General features: G+C 36.1%; 1 protein-coding gene across 3 annotated transcripts in view; it reads right to left on the bottom strand.

Annotated features, from left to right (window-relative positions):
• Positions 1-14,826, bottom strand: part of LOC134661406 (filamin-C) — a 102,519-nt gene that overhangs the window by 27,257 nt on the left and 60,436 nt on the right. For all 3 annotated transcript variants that reach the window (XM_063517474.1, XM_063517476.1, XM_063517475.1), the window contains 5 exons: positions 5,792-5,931; positions 4,703-4,828; positions 4,022-4,142; positions 2,759-2,832; positions 967-1,123 (listed from right to left, as the gene is read on the bottom strand). In XM_063517474.1, the coding sequence (XP_063373544.1) occupies positions 967-1,123; positions 2,759-2,832; positions 4,022-4,142; positions 4,703-4,828; positions 5,792-5,931 (618 nt within the window). The remainder of the gene's footprint in view (positions 1-966; positions 1,124-2,758; positions 2,833-4,021; positions 4,143-4,702; positions 4,829-5,791; positions 5,932-14,826) is intronic.

The raw sequence follows: 14,826 nt of genomic DNA, 5'->3' as shown, positions 1-14,826 counted from the left end.
CTTAATATAAAACATCAATATTTAAATTACGCAATGTATTATCTACCTATAGATAACGTGCAAAATGAGTAATATTTAACTCACTAGACTCATTTACCTAGTTGGCTGATCGTATGTCATGCTAGCTTTTACGCTATAGGTATAATAACGTAAGTACCTATACTTCCATATAAAAAGATTATATAACTTCTCAGCTCACTCCTTTCCTTGTAAGAATAGCGTTTCAACATCATAAAGATTATTATAACTTGTTTACGAGAGAATATAACCTAAGTATGTAGATATAAATTTTACTCCTTTCTCAAAAAGACATTCTAAATCTGATAATAGATTTTAAATTCAGTATTGTGCAGAAAAGAAACAGAAGATAGTTTGGATATAGTACTTTAGTTTTAATACCTCCAGCAATAAAACGAACTTAAAGCTCGCAGACGTGTCCGCTTGTAAAAAAAAAGGTTTAACTTCCTACTTATGTACCTACAGCTAAGTGTAAAGATATGGGTGCAATATAACTTACTCAAAAATATGTCCCATAGTTCTTAACTCGTTGACATACATAAGAACTTATAAGAGCTATGGGATAATGGGACATATTTTTGAGTATAACGTGTGTATAGTGCGCACACATATTTTTACACTTGACTGTAGGTACCTACCTTAATAGTTAATAAATAGGTAGGTATTTTAACTGTTTAACTGACACCCGCGATACAGACGAAACCACACCGGAAGACCCCTGACACATTTTGTTATTTGTTTTTACGGAAATTATATTCTATTAATTACATAAGTTGCAGTTTCATAGAGCTTGATTCCGACCGACTGATAATTGAAAAGCAGAGCACTTTTCCTGAACAAAATAAATCGAAGAAATGTCAAATTAGCTCTAGTTTGCCTACGAATGTTTTCAATGCGCCGCCACTGATATACTTAATATTTTTATTTTTCAATGAATTTCCTACTCACCAACTTGTGAGGTGTCAATGGTGACTCTTTGTGCTGGCGCTACATTGAAAATGAACGGCGATGATGGCACCGGTTCGCCATTGAATTTTATATCTACTCTGTGAGGCGTTGGTGTTTCAGGTCTCCAAAATACGAGGCAACGTCCGCCACCTACCACCTGAAAAAGGTAAGGTTGGTCAGATTTTATTTCATTAACATTATTTTAATACCGTAATTCGGGGTGAGTTGGCGCGAAATCGAAGTTCAAACCTAGATAAAAGTTTATTTTTATATGTGGCACATTGATTTATATATGACACCGTAAGATTGTGAACCCGTTAGTTTATAATCTAACGTAGGTTAGGTTAGGTTAGATTATAATCTCCCTACCGTCAGTTTATAATGTAACTAGTGAGATTATAATATGACGAGTGTTTACAATTTTACGGTGACATATACAAAAAAAGTGTTCCGGAGGTATGAATTTTATTTTGTCAATGATAGTTTGTTGCTACATTGCATAGTTTCTACGAAAAATGCATAATAGTAGGCAAAACCTAGGCTGGTTTTGCCTACTATTAATAATATTTACCATTTCATTATAATGTAAGACACTTTTGACTACTTATGTAAATCGACAACCCTGAACTACGAACGCCATCTCACCCCTCTACCAAGCCGGTACACCCCGTTCGTAACACCAACTCTCCCCATTCGTGAGCCAACTGTCCCCGTTGTCGAGCCAACTCACCCCACAGTACAAACCTACTCACCCCATAAAAATCATCAAATGCGGTTGGATTGTTTTCTATGTTAAAACCATTACAAATAAAGAAAATATAACATATGTTTTTCTGTTTCCAATAAGCCATGTAAGTATATAAACGATATCCGAATAGTATATGAACACTTACTTTGGTAAACATGACTTAAAATCAAAGTTAAAATCAACTAAAAATCCGCCGATTTCGAGCATCAACTTTGTGAGCGTCAGGATGACAGGACCATGATGGCTATTTATAACGAGTGTTACTCCAAGATTTAGTACTTATTTAGTACTATTTGGTACCTGACATCAAATATTTAGTACCTCAATAGAAATCGAGAAATATTGAAAATAAAGTGGCCAGCCATTCTCGTCAGGTTGACAGGACCAAGTCCAGTTCCCCTATTTGTAGGCGTTATATCGAATCCATCTTTTGACAAAGATTTAGTACCTATTTAGTACTTTTCATAATTATTCTTCTTATTTAATTTCGACTTAACGTAAAAAAGTTACAGCTAGAATAAACTTTCTATGTGCACAGTGGTGCAGCCAGTCAATGTGAACCGGGCCTAAAAGTTTGTTCAAAAGTTAATATTTTTGACTACAACATTTACTTTACGTTGTTTGGCCAATCCAAAATGAACCACGAGCGTAGTGAGTGGTTTGAAAGTGGAATCTTGAGCATTGCGAGGATTTCAAGGCATGAGGATGCAAGGTTTAAACAATGTTTCTACCGAGTGACACACTACATTTTTGACCACAACAACTTGAGGGAAATACTCACTTAAATACTAAATAGGTACTAAATCTTGGAGTAACACTCGTTATAAATAGCCATCATGGTCCTGTCATCCTGACGCTCACAACTTTGAGAGTGAATTTGTGTTTCAAAATTGTATGATTTGGGAGCTTAGTGTTGCGAAAAGAAGAAAAAATATGTCTAAAAATATAATCAAATTCAAAAAAGAAATTCTGGATTCGCAAGCCAACTCCCCCCGCGAAACCTACTCACCCCGAATTACGGTAGGCAATTAAGCAATAGCTTACCTGTACGTGGTTAGGCACTTCCCCTTCATTTATTGAAATTTCTAACTGGCCTTCGCCTGCAGCACTAGCGTCCACTGAAAATAAAACGTATTTAATACATATCTCTGTAACTTTAAATCAAGATCCGTAAAGACGAAATAAAAATTATAGTCGCACACCCAATTTGTCAGTAAGTAAAAAAAAACTATAGGTAGGGGAAGTCCGGGTAAAGCGAACACCCCAGGCAAAGCGAATTCGGGCTCCCAATCCTAAACTATTCGACTACACTCGCACCACGCTCCTATATGATGTTCAGGATCCTTCGCTCTATGAGCGGCAAGCGTCACAGGGAGCGGTCGCTGTGAGCATCGTCGGTGACGAATCAAAATGTGTTTTTAGTGCAAAATATTAGATTTTGAAAGATAAGTACATTGTATGTTATTTTGTCACAGTAATTATCTCGAATTTTAATTCAAGGTGCTTCTATTGCTTATTAAAGTATCTTCCTTTTACAACGCATTTCTTTTAAAACAATCCAACGGTTATTTTTTTTATTATTCTTAATTTCTTTAACTGATTGAATGGGCAAAGTGGATCAGGCAAAGCGGATAGCGTGTTCACTTTGAATTTATTAGGTAATTTTTTTTATGATAATAAATTGTTACAGATGATATATAAATATCAAAAAAAGATCGATAATGGCTCCTGGCTAACAGACGTCTTGGAAATGGCTATCAGAACGTGGATTCGCTGTGTTAAAATGTCTTCAGAAATGCCGTGAAGACCCATGCTTATGCCGTGTATGCTTATGAAATCAGTGAAAATATATCAAAAGTTACTTGTGACAGCTGTTTCTAATTAATATTATTGAAATGATCTTATGTTGATTAATTTTCACTTAGTTATTAAGTTCACTAAGATTTTATGAGTAATATTTGCTTTGCCCGGGGGGCTGTTTCACTTTGCCCGGCACCCTGGGCAAAGGGAATAAAATATCTTATTTTAAGTTTTGTTCAAAATTGAAGCAACTATTAAACAGGAGGCTAGTGTTGTTTTAAATTAAAAGATTATTAAATAAAGACTTATTATTGATACATTTTTCATTTCTTCCTCGTTAAATTTTTCTGTTAGGTATGTCAAGTTAAAGGTAAAGGTGTTCACTATGCCCGGACTTCCCCTACTCATTCCATTTTTTGGGTGCTGGTACTAGCGTAAGACAACAGTATGATTCACTTTATCTATGTTTGAAATGAGACAGTCCCTGGCCAAACTATATGTACCTACCTCTGAACTGTGATTGTTGGCCGACTACAGCATTCCCGATGTCCGTGACCTTGATGAGACTAGCATCGTATACCTTTGCCACCAAAGGACCCGCGGCCAATTTGTCCCCTGCAATAGCTACCTGTACAATACAAAGTTTATAATATTAGATATAGGGTCTTCGGGTAGTTTTGGGAACAATATGGGATAGGTAAATCTGCTGTACAGAACTACGATATCGTTTATTATGCAAATTTAAAAGAATAACAATAAAAATACAATACCGTCCGAATGTCACACCTAGCCGGGAAGGGAATCGAACCCGTTCAAATGGGTATAAAATCCGAAAGAGGCCATGAGTTCCACATTTTGTACACGTGTTCTAACATATAATTTTCAGAGATTCGACCCCTAAAGAGGTTATTTGTAAATGAAGTTCACAGTTTTTAATGACTAATAGGGTCATAAAGAAAGTGACTGAGTGACTGTTATCAGAGACGACAAATAACGACAATCACTACATCTCTTCTTTGCATCATATTATAATGGCGTTATTCATAAACGGCTGCTAACTTAATCAGTTGATGATCATCGTTTGTCCCTATCTGTCGTTGTGCCATAGAGAGGGACAAACGACGATCATCAGCTGATTAACTTAGAAGACGTTTATGAATAACGCCGTGAGTACTCAAAGATGTTTACATCAATAAGGTGAGTGCCGACTTCTTCGGGCGTGAACTCTATTCTGTAGACGCCGGGGCGCTCCGAGACGTCCAGCACTCGGGCGGTCACCGGCCGGCGCGACGGGGCTGTCACCGACACCTCGACCTACATAAAAACACATTTTAATTTTCAGTCAAAGAAACGAGTTACTTTGTTTGGAAAATTGGGTATGAAATGACCCGTTTTCATTGCTCTTTAATATGTATATCTCTTTGACGTATAGGAAATCCCATCCGATAATTGCATAGGATTTTAAAGGAGCCCACAATGATTGTCTCTGAACGCACAGTTAGTTCCGTTTATTAAACGGTCGGTGTTGCCGTTGCGAACAACAGCATGTAATCGATGTGATCAGTTACACGAAGGGATTCATCCACTACCTACCATTCAGCCAGCGGCGCCGCTACCCAGGGAATTGTTTAATCAATCCCTGCAGTTTAACCGGATAGCTTAAGTTTAACGGCGACTTCATGTATTTCAATCCATATGAGCATTATGCATAGTTAGTGTTGATTAGGTAACTGAAATCACGATTTTAATATAACCAGCATTATCAAAAACGAGATGCCACGTTTAGAACTAGAAACAAACCTATCAGATGCCCACAATTTTTTTATCTAGAGATTTAAATGCATATGTACACCTTGTTTTTCTTTGCCGAAAATGCAATGGTACCTACTTTCACCTCACTTGAATTAACGAGTATCTCGTTTGTGCACGCCGGGATGTGAACCCACGATCTTCTGCTTATTATGCTTATTATCGCACGCCTCAAACAGTCGGTCACATTTGCGATTACACGACTGTCCTAGTATGCTTTGTGGAACGACGTAAAGTGTAAGGCCTGAGTGGACGCTCGAGCGTGCAGCGGGGCGGGGCGTGCGGCGTGCATGTTAAACAAATGCAAGCGTATAGTAGCGGCCATAGTGCACGCTGCTCAAATCACTTGTGAGCCCGACGCCATGCTGCACGCCCCGCCGAACGCTCCGCTTCGGGCGTCCACTCAGGCCTTACACTAACGCCTAGTCACATATGCGCCACCAATCCACAAAACGTGAATGTATTTACCTCGGTTTTGCTGAAAGCGGCGGCACCAGGCGAGGTGGATATTTCAAATACAGCGGGAACTCTTGCGGGGATGAGTCTGGTGGGCTCGCCCCCGCCGCCGCCCGCTGGGCCGGCCATAACCTCTACTTTCCACGGGGACCCTGGAATTAAAATATTTACCTTTATAAATAAATATGTTAAATTAATTTCATGGCATGGCATTTCATACCAAGAAAAAACAAAAAAGATCCGAAAAATTAAAACTTAATACATAACTAGATATATAATGCAATGTTACTACTTTCTATTTACTAAGTACCATTGTTTCAATATAGGTATGTACTAGTTGTGGATGGATAGACAATTATGTACCTACTACTCGTTTTTTGAATTTACTTAGCGAATTAAAGTGTATATCCGTGTAGTATATGATCACTACATGCATTAAGAATTCTTACATAACCGCGGCACAGAATAAATAATAGTACTAGGAATGGGGGAGTTGCTGCCAAGAACAGTTCGTCTAAGACTCTTAGGTGGACATAGAGGAAGTATATAATGGGTTTTCGGGAGTTCGAGATGGAGCACGGAAAGACAGAAGCTGTAGGTAATATTTGTGGACAATCTATTTTGAACCTCATCACTCTCATCAGTCAGATGATATAACGGGTTTTAGTTCTTAAGTTTTATGATATATTATATATATAAAATATAATAAAATAAATTTTTAACTATAACCCTCTTGAAAAATGTTTGTTTACAATATACATTACGTTCCAAATTTCAACAAAATATTGGGGACAGGAAAATTAAATTTGGATCTAAGTATGTGCAACTCACGCTATTGGCTTTCAAATTACGGATACACAAAGTAGGTTCAACCAGAGACAAGCTTTGGTTCAACTAATCCATATTAATTTAAATATCGGCAGCTAGTCTATCTAAGCCAAGATTAATTAGCATAGTCAAGATGTGCGTGCGATTAATTGACAATCAATGTAGCAGAGCTACCTTGCGCGGCCAATGAAGCATTTGTCTATGTCACTGACTACCGCAATAATTTTACTCGAAGGAATAGTACCTACCTACCTCTAATAAACCTACTACGCCTCATAGAACTATGTACTAAAATTATTACACTGTGTATCTACATAAGTATGGACCTATTTATTTAGTGTAATCTCTAAGCTAGTAGATTTATTTTAGGTTATTTGAACTTATACGACGTTCAATACCGTTCAATGGATGTTATTATCATAATAATATCGTTCGGGCGTTCAACATAAAATAATCTATTGATAGGGCACGGTAATGTTTACTACTTGTGTGGTAAATTTAAGTATGTAGGTACATACATATTTCTTATGTTACAACGGCGATACAGGTTAGATTAGAAGAATGAGGTGTAACGGGTTTAGGAATATTTAGTGCGTGGAATCTAAATACGAACCAGTTAGGTACTGAGTTATTCATTTCATGTTACGTTGGGACTTGTACAGATACTTTGTGTAGGTGAGCAGTTTTAATTACGTAGGTACTTACCTACAATATTTAAGTACTAAAAAAAGGAAAAGGCAATAAGTGAATTGCTCTTAAATTTTCAACCTCTTTGTTCAGGGGGCAACCTTACATTTCATAATAGGTAGGTATTAACTTAGGACTTAGGACTTGAGCAAAAATGTGGATCCCATTGCAAAAGTCATCATATTTTAGAAATAATCGCTAATTAGGTAAACACCTTAATGATTGGCTCGCGCGTTATAGAATTCATTTGAAGGCCGCTTATTTAAAGCAATTAATTTCTGAGTGCTCGTTTTGTTTTATGATAATTATAATTGTTAAATGTCAATCAATTAAAGGGAAAGCTTGTTAAATACAAGGACGAATTACAAAATATAAAGATGGATTGCATGTTTCTGAGGTTTATAAATAGTAGCAGGAAGAAATATAGCATAGATTGGACCTATGGAGCCTACCCTTTCCCCCCTTTTTAGGGGGCTCATCTCGTGGCTACCGGGCCAAATCAGCTTTGTTTGACCTTAGGAACAAACGTGCCAAGCGGCATCGCCTGAGACAAAAGTGTATATGCCTACTCAATTACCTACTCACTGCACCTAGCCAACGAATTCAAGTTCGAAAAAATTATACATTTTGAAAGGCCTTATTTTGGAAACTATTAGATCTACAGAGACAATTTATAATCTCGAATTGTACCAAATTTAGTCTACTTTAAAAACAGTATTATCAAAAACTAGTCCTTTAGGGTTATAATCGCCCAAATAAAATAAAAAAACAAAATTTTCGATTTTTGGTAAAGTTGCGTTCGGCGCTCGAGGTCACAAATTTGGATAATTCATTGGGTCAACATGTTAAACAAGTCTGCCACAATCAATAGTACCGGATTGGACGCAAACGCTAAAGGGCTACATGTATAATGTTAAGTATTGGATTAAAATGTTAACTTCTGTATCTAATAGGACGAGCTCGGAAGATTTTGATACAGGTGGAAGATTAACCATTGTATTAAATTAACACATCTACTGCCAGACAATTTTTTTTACAGTTCTCCAAAAACCATATATATCAGTGACAACCCTACAAAATTATTAACATTTTTAAATTGATATTATTATGTCATATATCGTTCATTCAATAGGATCTACTGGCTATTAGGGTTGAAACATTCAGATATTTGCACGAATGTTTAACAAACTGTATATCTCAGACACGGTTAGAAATATTAAGGTGTTTAGTGAAAAATAAAGTACGTAGCCTAAACAATTCCCGTAAGTCCTTCGTTGTATTCCTCCCGATATAATGGTCATAAATATTAAGAGAATGCAATAGCGATTTCACACCCGAAGAGTTTAAACACTGGCTGTAATTGTAATTTTTGGATAGTTATTTACTATAAGGTTAGAGATCAAGGGGCGTAATAACGTGATGATATTTACAGTCGGAAAACACAGTTATAGCGTAGATTAGATATGCGCTGGGCCGAACAGGTTGGGCGTGAGCGACTGCACCTGTCCGGTGCCCTGCCCGTTACCATCGCCGCCTCGCTACTCGGGGACTCGAAAACGGTACCATAAGTACCATACCAGCCAATTAATGGTTCGGATCGACCTAAACGTTCATAATACTTAGGTATGGCACCGCTCGACATCTAATTACAACATAGCTACAGACGCATACAATTTCCAAATATCGAGCCACGGAATCACACCTAATATGAATAGCCACTGGAATATTTCAACATTCATTACGAGCACAAATTAAAACGCAACAACGTACAGTTGTACCCTTCATTAATACATGTAATTTAATTTAAAATGGATCACAGAGAAAACAATGAGCGCTTGTTTGGGTCCAATTGGGATAACGAGAGACCGAGGCCTTATCGATCGATCATCATAGAAGCATGTTTTTATGACGCACCCTTGTAATGTGTACGTTTGTTTACGTTTAAATTTTTATTTTATTAGAATATAAAAATAAAGTAGGTACCTACATAAATTCTTCCTTTCAAACGAAAATATTAGACGGGAGAGTTTGTAACTAGATAGGTAACTACTTCGTAGGTAATATTTTTTTAGCGGAAATTAGACTATTGGAATTATTAACAGGAAGAAGCCTCATACACGATGTATGTATACCCAGAGTAGCTCCTACTAGTATAACCTATAATTACGGATACTACGTAAAAAGCAACCTGATAGTGTCGGAAGACTAAATTATCAGTTTTATTATAGAGCAATATTATTTCTGCAAATCAATTATAGTTTTGATACAGTTACATAAAAGTTTTACAAATTATCATCGGTACCATCACTTATGTAAAGGTACATCGAACTTTATATTCCGTAACTTTACATAGAAAGTATACTTACTTAAACTGAGCGTAAGTGCACGAGGAAGTATTAGATATTTTATATTATAAGATTAACGAAATAAAAGTAAAAAAATGATAATTATACAAGACTTGTATATGTAGGTACATGATGTTCTTTGATAACCTGCAATATTTTACGAGGTCTCACAGAGCAAGTTTTACCAGGGACCAACCCAAATTGCGAAAAAATATTGACTCTCCAAAGAAAATATTGACATCTGACCTGCCAAAATGTATGAAACAGGCAATTAATATTCGTTATTTCGGGGTTGTTTCCATAGTAGAACATGATCAGTTTGACCTATAGATATTTATGTTCATCTCGCAAAATATCGCAATCAGTTATTCATAGTGTATTTCTGAGCTAAATAGATTTCTGAAAATATAAGTATCTAGTAATTTTATAATGGTAGGTGTTTATCTGTGTATAGGTTATCGCAATACCGCAATGCATGGCCATTGGCCACGAAATGTTGCTTTATCGCGATTATTTGCACCTCCCTATGCTACCTAAACTTGATAAATACGAGTATTAACCGCATTCTTTTCTAACGCACCAACTAAAAACCAGTTATGCCATAATAAATACCTATACCTATCAACATGCCTAGAGGTATCGGTATCGTAATGTAATCATGTGTAACTTTCTCATGTGCAGACATTTTAAACATAATTTTTTAATAGTCTTCAAAATTTCAAATGAAGGAAGTTCTTAATTAAGTTGTTATAAGTTTTTTAAATTTTTATAAAATATATTATTTGTTAACTAATTCATTTCTTAACCCATTTTAAAAATGTTTGATAAAAGGTAGGCACCTACATGCATAAATATATCCACTTACAGGTAGTTTTTTTTGTCAAAAAAAGTAAGAAATAATGAATGAATGAATTTGAACTTCAGGTTGCTATAACACAGGAAAATGAAAACTCAAATCCCAAGCATAGAGTTATCAACGTTTTCCAATCCAAGCTGAAATAGAAAACTATTTGTAGCATATAGGTACCCTATTTGGTCAGGGTGAATCGTTTTTCAACTTTGTATTCAATCTAAAAATTCCACATTCTGCGGAATTGTCGTTGTTTGAACTAACATGATTACTTGTAATTACTTAATCCATACCTATCTGCAACTGTGATAATGCTTTGCTTGCATCTATGTGCTACAGATACCTATTACGTAGAAAAATCCAACTGAAATGTCTTTTGCTTCCTTCTACTAATAACTCTGGCTTTACACCCACTCTGAATTGGCCGAGCATTCAGACGACCCCCTGTTCCTTTATGTTTATGCACAAGTTTTTATAAACATAAGAATATATAGGTACATATATAGAAGCGCTGGTAGCCTAGCGGTAAGAGCGTGCGCAGTGAACGCATATAACGCGTGCGACTTTCAATCCGGAGGTCGCGGGTTCAAACCCCGGCTCGTACGAATTAATGAGTTTTTCGGAACTTATGCACGAAATATTATTTGATATTTACCAGTTGCTTTTCGGTGAAGAAAAACATCGTGAGGAAACTGTACCATATTAAGGGTTAGTTTCCCCTCTGGGTTGGAAGGTCAGAGGGCTGTCACTTTCGTAAAAACTAGTGCCTACGTCAATTCTGGGGATTAGTTGTCAAGCGGAGCCCAGGTTCCCCTGAGCCGTGGCAAAATGCCGGGATAACGCGAGGAACAAGTAGGTACATATATGTAGAGACGGAGTTATTATGAAAATCTCTACTGGTTTTAAATTTCCTGTCTATTAAACTCCTCAGTGGGAGTAAAATTGTTTATAATGTAAAAAGTTTATTTGAATCCTATAAAATCTGGGCTCAATGAATGACCCTGGTCTATTCCCGGAGAACGAACCAACGGTAACGAGTGACAAAAAAAGCGATCCGCCCATTAACAAATTAATGAAGTAAGTAGGTAACCAATCAATTGGCTTAGTTACAATAGCTTAGCTTCATTTAATTGTAAAATATCAGACAATGGGTGCTTTATAACGCAAGAGTCGGTAGTTTCCGATTGCCTAATGCCGACGTGGAGGGCGGATGTCACGAGTGGCACGACTGTTTGACCACTCCGTCGTCGTCTCTTCAGCGCTACCTAGAGTAAATAGGCCAATCCACTCTCTCCAATTGTATGTTTTTAGGACCAAGCGGCAATGTTTTGTGTAGCTCTTCAACAAAACTATTCTAGCGTCATTTCAGTATTTACATACATTTGCCCTATAAATACACTTTGAGGCCTAGGTAGCGTGACTCATCTTAATGGCTTGTAGGTGAATACCTACAGTGATAGCATAAGCTAAAAGCAGAGCTCATTCCGGGTCCGACTAGGCCGTGCGGTTGCCAGAGGCTTTACAGCTTAGGAATGACAAAATGGTTGATACATTTGGATTGGTACTATATGTAACATTCGTTAGATTAAGGAATTTGTTTGATATTCGGTAAATTGCAAATCTGTCAGTATTTTAGGCTGCAGAAAACAACCCTACTTACATAAAAATCATGGAAATTATATTACTTGAACAATCAGCTTTCAAAAAATTGTTTGGAATTTATTTTTAACTCCTAAATCTTATAATAATCAAAAAACCGAAGAAGATAAATGTGAAAAAAAACTCAATATTTAGGGAGGAAAATGGGGACTATGTTTGTATGGAGAAGCGGTCGCCCACTATCGTTTTAAAGAAGATTTAGGATATTGTATGGTAATTACAAACCATTCTGAGAAATAGGTTGGTTAACCTTTTGGACGCCAATGACCGATATATCCGCACCGCACCGTAGGTTCAACGCCAAAGACCGATTAATCGGTCACAAACCACAGAGCAACATCGACCTACATGCATATACATAAAGTTCAACTTCAGTTTTGACACTTCAATGATGTGGCGTCTGAGTGACAGCTTTTGTGTTTGACACGGCGTGGAAAAGGTCTAGAAAGTATTTCCGTTCAACTACTAGTATTTTCGTATTTCAGTTTTACGTTTTATGCACATAGCAAAATGTTCGCTGTTTGACTTTTTTTCTAACAGACATATTAATTAATGAAAACAGAGACAAACAGTGATTCATAATGAGCTTTATATTTAAAACGCAACTTATGTTTTATTTTTGTGAAACGCCGCCAATTTAAAGGTGATCATTTGTATTCAGTGCGTAATCAACTTAGTTATCTCAATGAAATGCACTATTTACCGTAAAACTTACTTTTTTTAATTAAATGAGTTGGTTTATAGCTGGTGGTATGTATTTACTTAGTACATGTTGTAAATATAAATAACAACAACAACAACAAAATAATATAATTTCTTATTAAAATTAAAAAATATAGGAAACAAAATATAACACATGACCGAACCAAATTGCATCGGGCGGTTTTTGCATTTCATGATTGGTTCAATCTGAATTTACTATGGACTTGATCTGTAGGCATAGCTATTGTAGACGGAGAGCTGGCGCCGAATAAAGAATATAGGTACCTACACATTATAAAGTAATGAAACTCTAGTTAGTTTGCCATACTGTTTTTGTCAGTAGATCCGGGCAACTTACAGTTGTTAAATGGTGAAGGTCAGAGAAGTTGGTGGTCAGCAAATGGTTTGTAAAATATGAAGATTGAACCTGTAGCCTTTGTCATCTGATTCATACAATTGAATCGATTGACACCTCTTGCATAAACATATTTTTTACAGAATTTAGTCTACATTACATACATTGTGTTACCAAAACAAATGGCATAGGTACTCTTACACTACTTACCTTCCAATTATTTTACAACGCTTTGATGACCTAAGCCGACGAAAACTCGTTAACACGAACTTTTTGGCGTTTCCCTTCAGATTCGTGCTATCGAGGTTCGATTGAAAGATCTCACTTAAATAATGTACTTATTACGCTGTCGGGGTTCAATTTGCTTGTTTACGCAACATTTAATTATGAACGGGTACAAAATTTCAGGCAAAACTAGTAGTTAAAAGTACCTATATGTATAAAAATAAAATAAAAGTACCAACCAAGCGCGGAATTGCAGAATCTTGGCAAATTAAAACCCGTTTTTTCTCCGGTGTTTCGAAAGCTGACGCACTGCAGCATTCAACTCGTTCTCGCAAGTTGTGCATGCTGCCGCGATCCTATATGGAATAATATGCCTCCATGCAGTGTTTACTTTACATACAACTATATGGTAATATTTAATTTAGACCCAGATGTCATAGATCTCATAGATATATATTTTAGTGGACCCTAAGCAGTATGGTTACAGTTGCACAAAATAAACATTTGAGAAAGAGGGAGAAAGAAGAAAAAGAACTTATTTCATGCAGGTATACTGAAGTACAAAGGCTTATATTTTTCCCTAAGGAGTTATGGATTGTGAAAAAAAAAAGCTAAGGGAGTTATAGCTTTTGTTTTATTGTGTCACTAATTCATACGAACCGAGTAGGTATACATGAGTTTTACTTTTAAAATACTGACGTTTATAATTTATTTTTATTGCTTAATTATATGTTAAACAATATTTGACATAATTATAAGCAATAAAAGTAAACTTGATTAGTAATAACCAATTAGAGCCCCTACCAGTTAGTGTGGTGAAAATATCATTATGAAATTAAAAAATATGTTTGTATGTTGTAATTCGGCTAAAACATCAATACCTATAGGTACTATGTTGCTTGGATACACTAATTTTCAGAACTTTAAACTAATTCAAAATCTGCAGGAAGAATTTTGATTCTGATCTGTCCATTTCTGCACACACATCAGTGATTGATAAGACAATACGTAATACGTAATCTATATGCTAATCACGTTGATGAATAGTAATTTATTATTATTATTTGCCAGTATTTATGTCAGTAGGTGTGTATACTGTGTATGTATCTGTATATTTCGTTTGTTACATATAAATAATATATATCAATATTATAAATAGGTAACCTATTTTAAGAACGAAAATAAATATAAATAGGTAGGATAAAATAATAACCAGTGCAGTGACAGTTACTGAGCCCACCTTGTCAACTGTGACTTCTTCATTAGTGAGTTAGTTTGTGAATACACGATTTCATTTCGTTTCATTTCATTTCATTAGTCGTTTAGAGAGGACTCATTAGAGTTATACCCATGCACGGGTACTCGGGATATGCGACTAGTTCCGAACGATGTTACT

This window comes from Cydia amplana, chromosome Z (genome assembly GCF_948474715.1).
Source record: "Cydia amplana chromosome Z, ilCydAmpl1.1, whole genome shotgun sequence".
Taxonomy (NCBI): domain Eukaryota; kingdom Metazoa; phylum Arthropoda; class Insecta; order Lepidoptera; family Tortricidae; genus Cydia; species Cydia amplana.
This window is presented reverse-complemented; position numbering and strand designations above follow the sequence as displayed.